Below are 14,734 nucleotides of genomic sequence, written 5' to 3'. Positions count from 1 at the left end.
CTCAGATGGAGGCTGAAACAGTCCGTGTTGCAAGCGGGCGCTTAATCTCCCTTATGCTGGATGAGTTTCCACCATGGCGCAAAATTCCGGGCAGTGCCTGATTGATCATTGGTATCTACTATCGGCAATGCAAGAAATCGTTGGTCGCCTACGCGCTGTTGGACCGCACAGAAGCAGAGAAACTTTACACATCCCCAATATTGTCTCTTGACCAGCTAGTTTGGCGTGAAGTTCGTGTGAGGTTTGTTGTGGTCGTGGCACTGGCGAGTTTCACACTAATCTGTTCTCGGGTGCCGAGCCACGTGATCAAGTTTGCCAGCCGGGCCTTTCCTTGATCTCCTCCTTCAACAACTATCAATATCCTATTCTCGGGTCGGATTACGGGGAGTAACTCTGGAATGAATATCATAAGGCTGTTAGTCTCTTGTTTGTGTGCCTTGCTTCGTAAGAAACTATTTCCTATGCCTTCCCCTGGGACCTCTTTATTATCTACTATACTTGTTGATAAAGAGATCTCGCCAGTATATAATTCCAGATACTTCTACCCAGTAAAACCTGGAGAGATACTCGCTGGTCACTACTAAATATTATCTAAGGTTAGATAGGGCATATCTTCAACAGTATAGCTCGCGCGTGATTTGCAAGGGTAGCCTTTAATTATTTCTATTTAATTTAGAACGCTCTGTCTCTAACTAATATACAGGTATATCAAAGAGCCAGAGAGAATTATAACATTAAAAATCACTAATAGTAATGCGAGTTTTACTGGTCATGAGCGTGCTGTCAAAGAGTATATTTCCACGGCAGACCCATTATATCGCGGTCGCTTACTTATCCAAATATTATTAGACTCTTTTGAAGTTGAAGGCCTGAAAGATTCTCATTTATGTCTTATATATCCGCCTATAAGGGAGCTATTATCGATATATCAGCAGTACTTTGATGATAGAAAGTTACTACTGCCCCTAATTAAAATATATATTTATGCTCTTCTTACAGGGCTGGAATATCTTTATAAAGAGTATAGGGTAGTTTATACAGGTAAGTCTATCTTTGGCCTTACCTATATTCATGATACTAAGCCCAGGCGGCTATCTAGATCTAAAGCTTGAAAATATTATGGTCTTATTCAAGGATCTAACCGTACTTACTAATTTCATGGATTCTTAACTTAAAAAGCCGATGGCTTTCAAGATTAATTTAACAGGATAACTAGTATATCAGTCTTAGAATAACTTCAGGCTACTTAAAAGCCTAAGAAGTATACTATAGCTTATTAACTTTAGGTTGGCAACCAGACTCAAGGAAGATAATGATTAGGGTGTCTGGCCTATTTAGCTAGACTACTATCAAGCGCCAGAGGTAATACTCGGTAATAGATAGCAGATGCCTGTGGATATTTAGAATCTTGGTATTCTGGTGTGTCCTGTTACTCTCTAAACCTGTTACAGTATTAATGCCAGGTTAGTTATAGGATATAATAGAAGGTAAAGAACTATTTCAGTATATCCATGATTAACAAGGTCACTATAATGCTAAACTATATATTACCAAAATAATAGCCTTACTCGGTCCACCCCCTCTAGAGGTTATATAAAGGTACTAATACATGCAAGAATACACGTGGCCGGAACCCGTTAGATGAGAAGATAATAGAGTATATAAAACTGCAGAGGAGTACTTCTGTAGGCTATTCTTTGATAATACTGGTATTACTGGGTTTTCTATCTCAAGTGAATTATTCACAGACTTATAAAATATCTCAGGTTGCTTTCTCTATGAAGACCTGATCCCCGACCGGGAACTCGGGGACACGGTTTCGTTCCTTATAGGAGAGGAGAGGGAAGTATTTCTAGATCTTGCTAAGCGAATGCTTCTCTAGCATCCAGGTGCAAGAAATACAGCAGGTGAACTGGCGAGGCATTCTTTTCTCCAACCAAAGCAAACACGCGCCTGAACTTTGCGAGCGTTTACTAGCAGAATGACTCGAAATTATGGTTAATCCCAGTTCAGCGATACTATTAGATGACGGGTCGAAGTGTTAACATAGTTGTTTTTTGAATGACATCTAATAGAGCCAGTTGATCTGTCTTGACAGGTCTAATCGTCTCTTCATCCATGCTGAGCTCCGCACCGACTTCCATGTAGACCGTGTTGGAAAAGCAGGGCTTAAGTATTTGTAGGTGTAGGTCAACGGATTGCAAATCTCATGCCCTTGCTGATCATTCTCGCTCCACCTCCCCTCCCATGGTTGATTCCAGGATCAGCACTGACATATGTACGAGATCACGAAACCTAGGTTGATGGTCCGTCCATGACGACCGGCTGCTTCTGCCATTTGGGAGGCATTAAGGTCACTGCTTACTATCATATTATAAGTTATTTGCCTGGTGGAGGCGGCGAGCGGCGGTGCCATCTTGATGATCGACGTGATCTTCCGGGAGGATCAATTCTTGTGGGTTGAGAGAGCACGCAACGTGACATTATTAACTCAGCTTGTCCTGTATCAGATGTACGTCTAATACAAATAATATACGGCCTCGAGAAACCATGTGATTACGTTTACCAAACCATACATTGGGTAAAATAAAGTTTCCTGGGGATATACGAAATAAGACTAGTGTATTCTTGGCATAGGGTTTGGGAAACAAATCAGCCGTCCCAAAGAGTGACATTAGTTTTGACTTCTTCTGTATTACATGTGACACTGGATGAAATGGTGTCGCACTGGGGAGGATGGCGGAGAAAGCATATCTTGGGAAAAGGTGGTAGAGGGAACGCGGGAGAAGGGAAAAATAGAGGAAATGGGTCATCGGGTAGAGGCCTGGCCCTTTTTAACTCAACATAGTTGAGACAGAGTTGGCGACTAGGTGAGTGTCGAGAAGAGGACTGGGCCTATCAGGACCGTGTATAGAGAGTGCTTCTCTGAAGCCCCATCAGCGAGGTCATCTGGCCACAGCTGGATGGGTACTTTTGATGGACTGGAGCAGGGTTGGAAGAGAATCGAGATAATAGGACACGAAGAGAGTGTATATGATCGGCGGCTAGAAAACGATAAGGGAGATGGACCGTGCAACCTCATGCCTTCACCGTCCATGTTACCAGTGTACTAGAGGAGGGCCGGCCCGCGAGGAGGCAAAGCAGGTACTCTAGTGTGAGGCGGCAGGTAGTCTCCAATAACAGGATAGGCGGATGAGTGCATCGCAAAGCCTAAGGCCGGGCACTTGATCCGTGAGGTGGGAGCATTGCAGGGAATACTCACTAAGATCTTCAACTGCATGATGCTTGCGGGGGCTGCTGATGACCACGGGCCCTTCATCATTGCACATATTTGAGGTCCTCCTCAGGGAGGGTTGCAGAGCGCCACGTGATCCCGGGTGAACCCCTCCTCCGCCAACCGGACTAGGCTGTGCCGTCAGCCAATCAGTATCAGGGACGAGGCGCGTGAGAGAGGGAGGGGCACGGGATTTTGGCACATGACATCGACGACGAGAAGAAGGAGGGAACCAAACCGGTGGGATTAGACATTAATTTCTGTTGTTTGGGGATGCTCATGCAAGGAATGCGCTTTTATGGGCGATTGCATCTCAAGGCTATGACTGGTCATATCATAAATAAAGAGTATTCCTCGGCCTTGTGAATTGAACCTGAGGTGGAAAGCGAAGGACCAGCGACGGAACCGGAAACCTCGGCGTCAGGTGACTACCTAATTGCACACTCGGCTTGTTGCGCCCGCCGCACCTCAGCGCTTCTCCTCTTTTGAGTCTCTCTCGCCCACGTGAGCTCTACTTCGACCTCTCTCTACTCCTCCAGGTATCCCTTTTTTCGAGGGTAAAAGCTGCTTCTTCGTTTTGACCGAGCTCAAATTCGGCGATTCTGATACTCTCAAATCGACCGTTTCGAACACATATTTTTCGTCCGTTCTAAAAACTCGAGTTCTCGCGTCTGCGATACGATTCGCGATACTCTTGTTGTTGTCCGTGGCAGGTGACTTGCTGTCAGGTGATAGATAGACCATCCCAAGGTACAGCTCCTCTCCTACTTTCCTTCTGCTTGCTTTTCAATCACGGCCCACTTCAAAGCCTGCTGCTGTATAGCGTTATTGGGTCTTCTGCGACCGGCGCCATGCCGTCCCTGCTTCCTGCCGCGAGCCGGTTTGGTGGTGGCTGAAGTCCTTTCTCACCGTTCCGCCGGTCGCTGAGACGTCATGACGCGCTGCCCATGCGCCTCTTGAGTCTGGGTTGCTATGTATTTCTCTGCACCGCACATTTACTATTTGTCTGCGCTTTCAGTAAAACCGAGATCTATGAATTGCTTTTACTGGCTGTGTTGGCTTGTCGCAGAGTACTATTGATCTGGTGGTGTGAACTGAGCGCGTCAGTCGGCCAACACAACAGAACGCGTCCATCGCAAATCATTGTGCTTGTTAACAACAGCCCAACATTCCCATAATGGAATACAGACATAACCTAGACTGACTTATATCCCTGTTCTAACCTATGATTTCTTTCTTTCTTTCTTTCTTTTTTTTTTTGTCTTTTCTTTATTTCTGACTTGACACTGCATAATTATTTAAGCATATTCTGTACATTCTGCTAACAATATTTGCAGACCAGTGGCATATTATATCTGCCACAGAACTTCATCTGAAGAATACCACTTATAGTTAGTATGGGCTGTGAATCAACATTGTTGACCATGACTAACATGTATCCCTTCTAGACTACACACCATGGCTGATACACAGCAACTCGGTGCCTCAGAAGGCAACATGGTGAAGCGCAAGCGTGAGAGCAGTGATAGTGGCGGCCCAGACTCGCAGCGCCTGAATCGTTCTTCTCATGGAAGTAATGGCAGTATCCCCGGCGCGGATGCCCAAAACTTCACACACAGCGCGCTTGGTTCTTATGATCATGGCCTGCCGAACGCAGCGTCGGAGCTTAATATTGATCAACAAATCCTTCAACATGTCGGAACCCAAAATGGGATTACGGATGAGAATGCTCTTACTACTGCCAAAGCGGCGCTTGCTGCTCATAACCCTCAGAACAAATATCCCCCACCCCCAGATAACACATTCGACAACAACTTGGCGCATGGCCTGACATTTGGAGACGATATCGGCCAGGGGATCGGGACTCCTCACAACCACAACTCTACTGCCGCCGCAGTGTATGCCGCCCGTGAAGCACAGAGCATGAGCCAAAAGCCATCTGTTGGCTCACCTGAATGGCATCAAATCCGCAAGAATAACCACAAAGAAGGTACGCGCCCATTCGCCCTTTACTCACTTTTTCTCCCGCTAATGTTGACTACAGTGGAACGCCGGCGCCGTGAAGCAATCAACGAAGGTATCAACCAAATTGCTCGCCTGGTACCAAACTGCGACAAGAACAAGGGCGCGATACTACAACGCGCAATTGAATACATTAACCAATTACATGAAGATAAGCGGCAAATGGGCGAACGATGGGAGCAAAGCAATATGACAACGAGTCACGCTATCAACGAAATCAGTTCTCAAAACTCGAAGCTCAAAGTAGAGGTCAACCGCCGCGGTGATATCGCACAGAAGTGGCTGCAACGATGTCGCGATGCAGGGCTCGAATTCGACGACTACGAAGAGGCCAAAGAGCTTGAAGCTCTCGACATTGACCAAAACCAGGTGTAAACCTGGTTAAGCTTTTATTTGCTAGATGTCCTTTTCATCTTACACATTTGCGGTTTTTCGCTCCAAGGCCATACATATTGTTCCATGACATGTTTCGAAAGATAAGGGCTTTTTCTCATGATTTCCCTTCTTGTCTGTTTTAGGGGATACGCGTGCTTGATTCTGATTTCCCATGATTCCACTCCAATTCGGTCATTGCGGTCTGGTTTCGTTATACAGTGGTGACAGTGGTGGCGGTCTGGACGATCGCGTCTGTCTTTAATCCTTACCTATACTGGGGTTCGACTGGCTTTATTTGCTGTTATTTCCCTCGCTCCGCTTCTTTCTGTACGTTATTCAAGGATGGGTTTGGCGAAACAAGGTCTGGGAGTTGTTAATTTGCACTGAGGCTATGGATTTGTAGTTTGCAGCGCGTTGACAGAATGCAGTTATTTTATGTTACTTTTCTTACATTTCCCTTATGAACCTCTACCGTAGAGCACTCATATGGTAAACTATTCACCTAATAGGCAAAATACCTAGTATTCTGAGAGAGAAGCGAATACATCAGAAATCATAACGATAACATCAACGAGTCAAGTGAATACAGAAAGGGCCGTGGCCCGCTCTATGGCAAAACCTAGAAAAGAAGAATAATCTCTACCTCATTCTCACTCAAAGAATTTCAAATCAGAATCAGAGATTCTCATCCGCAGTGACGCTCTTCCCAGAACTAACCCCCACGTTCTTCACAACAACACTACTCCCACTAGCACCCGTAACCCTAACATCCACGTTCTCCGAACCAAACCCCGAATCATTCTCGAAGAAGTTATACTCGCTCCGCGTAGTCTTTTGCCAGGTGGATCCGTTATCCGTGCTAACCTCAAGCGAAGCCACAGCTTCATTCGCGTTGACCACCTGCATCGAGAACCAGTAGGCCGACGTGCCCTCTTTGTTTTTGAGGATCAGCGGTGAAGTAATAGAGCAGGGCGTGAAGTTCCATGAGATGGGGAGAATCCCTTTGGATGCGGAGCCGAGTTCGGTGAAGGCGGACTCGAAGAGATCGAGGTCGCTGGAGGCGCATTCGGGGCATTCGTCGACGATCTAGAGGGGATATTTGTTAGTATATAGGGTTGTTTCTTTGAGGGGTTGGGCGAAGTGGACGGTGCTCATACCATAGCCTTGATAGAGTTACCACTGGGGCCGGTGACGGAAACGCAAGCACCGCATTCTGCGGCGTTGTCCCAGGCCTCGCCAGAGAAGGCAGTGCCGAATAAATGCGAGGGAATGGTGTAATCACTGAACGAGCAGGCTCCGCCAGAGAGATTACCGCCGTAGAAGGTGGCTTTGCCGGAAGTGGTGGTGGCTGCGCTCTCAGTGGACGAAGCGGATGCGTCCGATGCGGTGCCTGCTGCTGTCTTGGAGGCAGACTGGGTGGTTGTGGTTGTAGACTGGACGACGGCAACTTGAGTCGGTGCTGATTCTACGATGGACAGGGTTGAGGGAGGGGAACCAGTTGATTCGGTGCTAGAAGACTCTTCGAGAAAGGCAGCCGGTATGGTCTCAATGGCGCCTACGGTAGCAACTGCTTCTTCCGTGGTTGAAGAAGTTTCAGTACTCGACGTAGTTGAGGTGGTTGAGACGGTCGAGGAGGGCTCTGAAGTGACAGAGGAAGTTGGCTCAACAACATGAGTGGGCTCCACAGTGACAGTGATATAGGATACGCTCGGCGAATATCCTGCTGGGCAGTAGCCATCTCCATCAGGCTTAAGAGGGATCGCAGAAACGGTGCTGACGCTCAGGGCCGCGAGGGCAATAGATGCCACACTCTGATACCTCATGGTGCCGAGTTCTTGGAATAGAGATAGAAAAATGAACGTAGTCTCAGACCGCGCGGGAAAAGCAGGAATGAACGAAATGTGCAGCCTGAAGGGAAGATATATTAATGAATGGACGCCTGGATCTCAGATCAAGGCAATTGGATGGGATATCCCAAGCAAGAAGGCGAGGAAGATAGTTTGTTTAAGTAGAAGACCGCGGTCTCATGTCAATTCCAGGCCACAGCCTTGTCGCAATATAATAAAATGAACTCATTTCTGCAGCACAAACTGACTGGGCCCACGCCTCGAACCAAGGCAAACCACGGCTGTCCGTGCCTGTTGATTGGGGCAGTTCCTGGCAGTTTGGCCCTAATCAAATGAGGCCTCAATCTGAAACGCCGGGTGGAATGACAAGACCAGCGATCCGGAAGAGACCGAACTGATAAAAATTTGCTGAGTATTGGTGAGATTTCTTACTCAACAATAAATATGTACAGTTTGGAAGCACAACGGCGAGAGTTGCAGGTTGCCTTGGAGCTGGGGGTAAAATAGATATCCTGGGCATGTTCCAAACACCAACTGCGGAGGAGCGACTGGGCTATAAACAAGAGGTAAGCATGCATCCATTGCTCTCAAAGCCTGATCCACTTCTAAATACGGATGTAACAAGCGGTGCCATGTGGGCTATCTGGCAATGTCGGTTTTGAGGCTCCAAGCAGTGCCTGTTGAGACCAATCCTTGCGATATAATGGAAGCTTGCCACAAGGAAGAGTCCACCGCATAGTATAACAAATTCCAACCTTTAAGCTATCCAGGATCAAAAATAAAACTAGCCAAAGTTCGTACTTGTGGCTCGTCCTTGCGGCATCAGCGTTGTGGGCCAAGAATTCAAGAACTACCTAGGCTGGACCCGGTGGACGAGGAGTTTTCAAAGGATATCCTTGAGTTATAAGGCTTTACTTATTGCTGAGTCCCACCAACGAAGTGTGCAACGATGTTTTAGTCCTGGCGTTAGGGCTAGTACCTGTAGCTGTCGCGAAGCATCAATCTCCGTGGAGACACAGAGGCTGTCTCTGAGCTTGGGCAACAGGGGTATATTCATTTCAAACACCCGGGCAGTTCTCCAGACTCTATGGAGCCTCGAGAACATCATGACTCTTAGTAGTGAGCAATGTTAGTCATTTATCTTCGTTTAGGCGTTTGTGGGTGGCGCAGTTGAAACACAGCCTGGTAGACTGTGGATGAGTCAGAGTGAGAGATCTGAGTCAACGGCAGTTCACACTTGACACAATAAAATAAATCTGATATAAATTGGACAAGAGGTCAGTTGTAGAAGACCGTCAGAGTGACCCCACGTCTTCTTGATCGGGCGGTGACTTTCTGAGGGGCAATTCTCCAATTCCGTCATCGTCATCGCTGCTTTTCTTCCTCGCATTCAACTCAGCCGGTCGCGATGGCTGCCGACAACCGAGTGGAGGAGCTTCTCAGGAGACCGCTATATGGTTAGTTTCATTTACTCTTCGAGTTTTCAAAATTCACTAACCCCACCTCAAGCCTACAATCTCCCGCAGGAACTCCTCGCATCGATCGCGCTCAAAGGCGAAGACCAGCCCATAACCGTCAAGGAAAACGCCGAGCCCACCGAGCCCGCGCCGAAAGACCCTTCGAATGAGGCGCAAGAATATGCGATCGCCAGCTCGACAGGTTGTGCTGTTTGCAAGGTGTCCTTCGCAACCCCGCCGGAACATCGCGAACATGTGAGATCAGACCACCATAAATACAACGTTAGAGCGCAGCTCAGAGGACATGCTGTTTTGGATGAGGCTCAGTTTACCAAGGCAATCGGAGAGCTTGATGAGTCGATCTCGGGCTCCGAGTCGTCAGAGGAGGAAGAAGAGGAGGGGGATCAACTCATGGCCTTGCTGAAACGGCAGGCGAAAATATCCCAGGCGGCTGAAGAAGGAGGTGAAAACTCAACACCGAGGAGCACTGGCAAGAACCCGCTGTTATGGTTTTCGAATCCCGCAATTCCATCGAATACGTCCCTTGGGGTGTACCGCGCTCTTTTCACGAATGCCGAACAGGAGGAACCTAGATATATTGCCGAATCCCTAACGAAGAAGCAACTTGACCCAATCGATCCCCAGAAGAGCAAGGGAAACCCACAATCATCGAGCCCCCATATCTTCATGTGTATGATTGGAGGTGGGCACTTTGCAGCAATGCTGGTTTCTTTAGCTCCTGAGATCCATCGAAAGCAAGGTGGTATTGAAGAAAGGCAGGCTCGCGTAATTGCGCACAAGACATTCCACCGATATACAACCAGACGCAAGCAAGGTGGATCTCAGTCCGCTAACGATGCATCAAAGGGTGCTGCACACTCAGCCGGTTCTAGCTTGCGACGATACAACGAGGCTGAGTTGGAGAAAGAAGTCAGAGAGCTGCTGCAGGATTGGAGGCAGATGATCAATGAGGCAGAATTTCTATTTGTTCGCGCTGCTGGCTCTACCAACCGCAGGATTTTGTTTGGCCAACATGAGGGAAGAGTGCTGGTGCAGAACGATCCGAGGTTGAGAGGCTTCCCGTTCAGTACCCGACGAGCAACGCAGAGCGAGCTCATGAGATGTTTCAAAGAACTCACTCGTGTGAAGGTCAGTCAGGTTGATGAAGCTGCCCTCGCTGCGGCTGCGGCAAAACAACGAGAGCAAGCATCGAAGCCCTCGACGCCACGTCCCCAGCAACCACAGAAGCCAAAGTTGTCGAAAGAGGAAGAAGAGGCAATCATGCACACTACACAAATACAAGCGCTCATCCGTCGCTCAAAAATTCCCGCCTTGATTTCATACCTATCCAAGAACTCCCTACCCCCATCCTTTACATTCCAACCGTCCGACATCCAGCAAAATTTCCGATGTCCCACACCTCTTCATCTCGCCTCCAACCTCGATTCTGCTGCTATGGTGCTGGCATTGCTTACCAAGATCGATGCAGACCCTACCGCTGCTAATGGAGAAGGAAAAACGCCGTTTGAACTTGCGGGGGACCGGGCCACTCGTGACGCCTTCCGCGTGGCGCGCCACGAACTAGGCGAATCCAAGTGGGATTGGGAAGCTGCAAAGGTTCCATCAGCGGTGTCAAAGGCCGAAGCGGACAGCCGATCACAGAGAGAGCGACAAACCGCTGAAGAGGAAGAATCGAACAGGCGAAAGGCCGAAATAGATCGCTTGCGAAAAGAGGAGGAGACATCCTCAGCGTCACGGGTGACGAAGAAAGGCGGGCGGACTGTGGGAAGTGTAGAAAAGACAGCGCAGGAAAAGAGAGAAGAAGAAATGCGCGGGATGACACCGGAAATGAGGATGCGATTGGAAAGGGAGCGTCGTGCAAGAGCGGCTGAAGAGCGCATTCGAAGAATGCAGCAGGGCCAGAATCGATAAAGCGACGATTTCTTAGCATGTCTCTCGGCTTTGTAACGATATCTTACTCTTATGTTACGATTAATAGACTTGAGAAGAAATGAGTCTTTTAAAGCTCAAAACTTCAGTTCACACTTTCCATGGATCTGGTGGTGGACTGAGTCAAGTGCCATCGCCTTTTTCTGTATTTACTCTCTTCTCCAGGCAAACTTTCACTTCCCCTCTTCAACTACACCCCCAGCACATCATTAGGTGCCAGTCAATTCAATTATACTCATTGGTTCCAGCATTGGGGTTCAATCCGGCTTGCCTCTCATTCTTCATACCAATTCACTGTTACTTGATGAGCTCACATGGCCGGTGCCTCGCAGACGAGAACACAGCTCTCATCCCTTCTAGGCTCACTAGTTGGCACGATATGCAAATGGGATCCAGTTACGGAGGAATCATCAGACCCCATGAAAATATATAGTCGACAGGAAATCTATGTGGGCCGGGACGCAGCGACATGGTATTGACATCTACCAAACAGCCGGTGCTCATGCTAACCTAACTCAAGCCAGTATGTCATAGATGATCCCGTCGTGTCAAATAAACACTTGCGGATATACACCATTATATTCGATCAGGACAACCCAGGGGAAGTGGCGCCGTTGGTATATGCCCAGGATATGTCCATGAATGGCAGCCTCTGGAACCAACACCGGATGGGAAATGGGCAGAGAAACTTGCTACTCAGTGATGGCGATATAATTCAGCTCTCGGGGAGAGTTTCTCTGAGATATGACTCTGTGGATCATCCACAAACCAGCAGCTTTACCCCTACGCAGGAATCGGAGATGGCGGTAAGCATTCAAGCAGGTGAATACTTTGAATGACCATTCAGTAATTTGATTTCGTTACAGATGTTCGATTGCGAATATGTTGTCACAAACCGCAAGCTAGGCTCTGGTGCCTATGGGGTGGTCCATATGGCTTGCAAAAAAGGCACTGACCAGCAGTTCGCTTGCAAAATTGTCGACCTTGGAGCTGTCAAGAAGCGTGTGGCAAAGGAGCTGGAAGCGCAACATGGGAAGGGGTACGATAAAAATATCAGTGTAAGTTATGTCGGGATGAAAGTGCAAGAAAAGCTCGAGCAGTACCACCGGGAGGCCGGGATACTCGAAAACCTGCAACATGTGAGTCTCAGTCTGTTTGGTGGGATTCCAAGCTAACCAGCGGTAGCCGAATATCATCGGTCTCGAGAAGGTTATCCAGAGTGAGAATACCATGTGAGTCTGGGCTTGTCAAGAAATTGTTCTTCTGTCTTACTGGAGGGAGATATATGATTCAGGACCTTCTCACCGGCGGGGATCTTTTCTCTTATATACAGCACAAGGGCGGGAGACTACCTGACATAGAAGCCGCAGTTATTGTGCGCCAGATTGTTATTGCTCTCGATTACCTGCATGACCGGAATATTGTACACAGAGATCTGAAGCCTGACAATATACTCATGACCTCTCGTGCCGACGGATGTAGGGTCGTGCTTACGGATTTCGGATGCGCCACCTTAGTCAACCCGGTTTCGAATCGAATGTCGACTATGGTTGGGACATTTGAATTCAGCGCTCCGTTAGTATGCCTATTCCCCAAAATATCCGCAGATGATCTAATACAGCTGCAGAGAGGTGGTCATGCAAAGCGACAGGGGCTATACTAAAGCCGCAGATCTTTGGTCTTTGGGTTGCCTGACAGCAGTTGTTCTCACCGGGGAGCCTCTCTTCGATAATGCGCCAAAGGGCTGCAAGATGAACTCTCACCGCACCAGGGCTATTGAAAAACTGAAGTGGAAAATGAACCGACGTCAGGTAGGTCAGCGTGCCCAGGACTTTGTCTTCCAACTTTTGCAGCACGATGCATCGAAGCGTATGGATGTAAAACAGGCACTCCAGCATGAGTGGTTCACCAATCCTGCGCATAAGTCGGAGTTCGACGCGCTTTACGAACGATCTATCCGTGATTGGAAGCCCCGCAGCACAACAGAGCCCCGAATTGTCGGGCTTGAATCTTATGTCAAGGCCTGTCCCAGCCAATCGAACCAGAATCCATCCGCTTCGGATCTCGAGTCTAATAGTCTTAGCCAATATTCGTATATCAAGCCGGAATCATGTTCTCAGTGGGTGGGCTTTTCTCTTTTATCAACTGCCGAAACGGATGACCGGCAGGGCAGTGGACTCACCCATATCCCGGAAAGCCCAGATGTAGATCTTCTCCCATGCAAGGATATCACATCAACTGACAGCCATTTAAATGTATCGTCAAATAATGCAGACGCCTATTCCGTGACTTCTTCCCAAGTCAGTGTCACCCATTACGCGACCTTACCAACTCTAACCGCACCGAGTTCACCAGGCTCATAGAGGATGCAAGAGATCCTTTATATGCAAAGCATGATACGCAATATCACAACATCAATATGTGACGGACAAGCGCTCTCACAGGGACGAGCCGGATGCGGAGGCTTTCGAAACGCAGCCTATGATGGGAAACGGCAACGGGTCTTCGATTAACAAAGAGCGGTTCTCGTTCTACTGCATCATTTACTGGGCGATGGAGTTGTCTGAGTATTTAATTTTGTTCTTATTTTCTTTCTTAATGATGACACGAAATACTTCAAACGCGAGAGTCAGTTCATGCATATACTTCCCTGTTATCTGGATAATCTATTCGGGACAACTAAATAGTTAACCGCATCTGCTGTTATTACATCCTACACTGTTGAGCCCCTCCATTCATTACTCCTTCAGCTACCCACTGGACGAGAACTTAGCGGAACATGATGAACGTAAAAGGGGATCGACATCCTTGAAGGTTTAGGATCCATCTACTTCAATAGCAGCAAGGGAGCTGTATATAGACTGGACGAGCACTGCTTGACGCAACCAACATTGGGTAATAATTTTACCCGCATTAATTGAAGAAACGTCAGGGAAATTACTTATTTCATAAAGGCGCCAGGCTGGTAATGAGGTATACTATAGCTGTATAACATTTTAATAACTATATAATACTTCGAGTTCTTTCAGTAGAGAACTAGTAATGTTACGCACCACTATACAGGCACCGAGATCATATACCTAAGCCCCTGAATTACATCACAGCTTCGTCTCCCGACTAAATCGATAAACCACATCCCCAAAGCCCGCCGTAGGAAAGACATAAAACCATTCCAAGGACTCTTCTCCCTCATTCCTAACCCCATGCTCTGCATCCCCGGGGATAAACACAACTGCTCCCTTCGAAACCACATGTTCAGTCCCGTCGATAACAACCACTCCGGACCCGGCCGTGATGTAGTAGATCTCGGCTTGTGTGTGACGGTGGCATGCCAGGTAGCCGGTGCGGGGCGGGCAGGCTGCGAGGCCGGCGCACATGTCGCTGCTTGGGGTTTGGGGGGCTGAGAGGAGGGTGCGCCATGTTATGTGGCCGTTTGAGGGCGTAGGGAAGGATTCGGAGGGTTGGTTGGTGATTTTTTGCCTGGGGAGGATGATGGGGTTGGGTTTGGGCTGGCTCATGATGGATGTATGCCTGTTTCTGCAGGGTTTGGGAAGCGATAGAATAGTGTAAAGGGTTGTGGAAATGCTGTTGAGTATAGATATATAAACTTACGATGCTGGTTAACTAAGTGGGGTATTTTTGATTATTCTATAGTTCGGGTGGATTCTATAACCATCCCGGGTGCGAACTTCCCATCACAATCTTGTGCAATGGTTTGGTGATCATATTTATTCATTAATCCAGGAAGCATTTGGAAATCCATCGAATTCAATTAGGTTGCCTTTCATATAATCAACTTGAGAGCTAAA

The 14,734-nt window shown here is 47.9% G+C and overlaps 6 protein-coding genes across 6 annotated transcripts; 4 read left to right on the top strand and 2 right to left on the bottom strand.

Annotated features, from left to right (window-relative positions):
• Window positions 1–461: 461 nt before the first annotated feature.
• On the top strand, window positions 462–1,170 carry ASPVEDRAFT_52919 (uncharacterized protein; the record flags this gene model as incomplete). Its single annotated transcript, XM_040814717.1, has 4 exons — window positions 462–573; window position 646; window positions 704–1,041; window positions 1,088–1,170. 4 exons carry the CDS (start codon window positions 462–464, stop codon window positions 1,168–1,170), a joined length of 534 nt encoding a protein of 177 aa, XP_040667939.1.
• Window positions 1,171–4,732: 3,562 nt separating this feature from the next.
• Window positions 4,733–5,671, top strand: ASPVEDRAFT_132116 (putative HLH DNA binding protein (Penr2); the record flags this gene model as incomplete). Its single annotated transcript, XM_040806887.1, has 2 exons — window positions 4,733–5,264; window positions 5,319–5,671. 2 exons carry the CDS (start codon window positions 4,733–4,735, stop codon window positions 5,669–5,671), a joined length of 885 nt encoding a protein of 294 aa, XP_040667938.1.
• Window positions 5,672–6,346: 675 nt separating this feature from the next.
• ASPVEDRAFT_133337 (putative extracellular cellulase CelA/allergen Asp F7-like) lies at window positions 6,347–7,494 on the bottom strand (the record flags this gene model as incomplete). The annotated part of the gene is made up of 2 exons (XM_040807022.1): window positions 6,347–6,757; window positions 6,829–7,494. The coding sequence occupies 2 exons, from the start codon at window positions 7,492–7,494 to the stop codon at window positions 6,347–6,349; spliced, it is 1,077 nt and encodes a 358-aa protein (XP_040667937.1).
• Window positions 7,495–8,926: 1,432 nt separating this feature from the next.
• On the top strand, window positions 8,927–10,907 carry ASPVEDRAFT_133206 (putative C2H2 finger and ankyrin domain protein; the record flags this gene model as incomplete). Its single annotated transcript, XM_040807006.1, has 2 exons — window positions 8,927–8,975; window positions 9,028–10,907. 2 exons carry the CDS (start codon window positions 8,927–8,929, stop codon window positions 10,905–10,907), a joined length of 1,929 nt encoding a protein of 642 aa, XP_040667936.1.
• A 332-nt stretch (window positions 10,908–11,239) lies between these two features.
• Window positions 11,240–13,288, top strand: ASPVEDRAFT_887901 (FHA domain-containing serine/threonine-protein kinase; the record flags this gene model as incomplete). The annotated part of the gene is made up of 6 exons (XM_040818420.1): window positions 11,240–11,397; window positions 11,446–11,731; window positions 11,792–12,064; window positions 12,111–12,157; window positions 12,207–12,500; window positions 12,553–13,288. 6 exons carry the CDS (start codon window positions 11,240–11,242, stop codon window positions 13,286–13,288), a joined length of 1,794 nt encoding a protein of 597 aa, XP_040667935.1.
• A 599-nt stretch (window positions 13,289–13,887) lies between these two features.
• ASPVEDRAFT_41652 (uncharacterized protein) lies at window positions 13,888–14,481 on the bottom strand. Its single transcript, XM_040812399.1, has one exon. It carries the CDS (start codon window positions 14,300–14,302, stop codon window positions 14,024–14,026), a length of 279 nt encoding a protein of 92 aa, XP_040667934.1. The 5' UTR covers window positions 14,303–14,481; the 3' UTR covers window positions 13,888–14,023.
• Window positions 14,482–14,734: the final 253 nt, after the last annotated feature.

The sequence above is a fragment of the Aspergillus versicolor genome (assembly GCF_001890125.1).
Source record: "Aspergillus versicolor CBS 583.65 unplaced genomic scaffold ASPVEscaffold_5, whole genome shotgun sequence".
In the NCBI taxonomy this organism is placed as follows: Eukaryota; Fungi; Ascomycota; class Eurotiomycetes; order Eurotiales; family Aspergillaceae; genus Aspergillus; species Aspergillus versicolor.
This window is presented reverse-complemented; position numbering and strand designations above follow the sequence as displayed.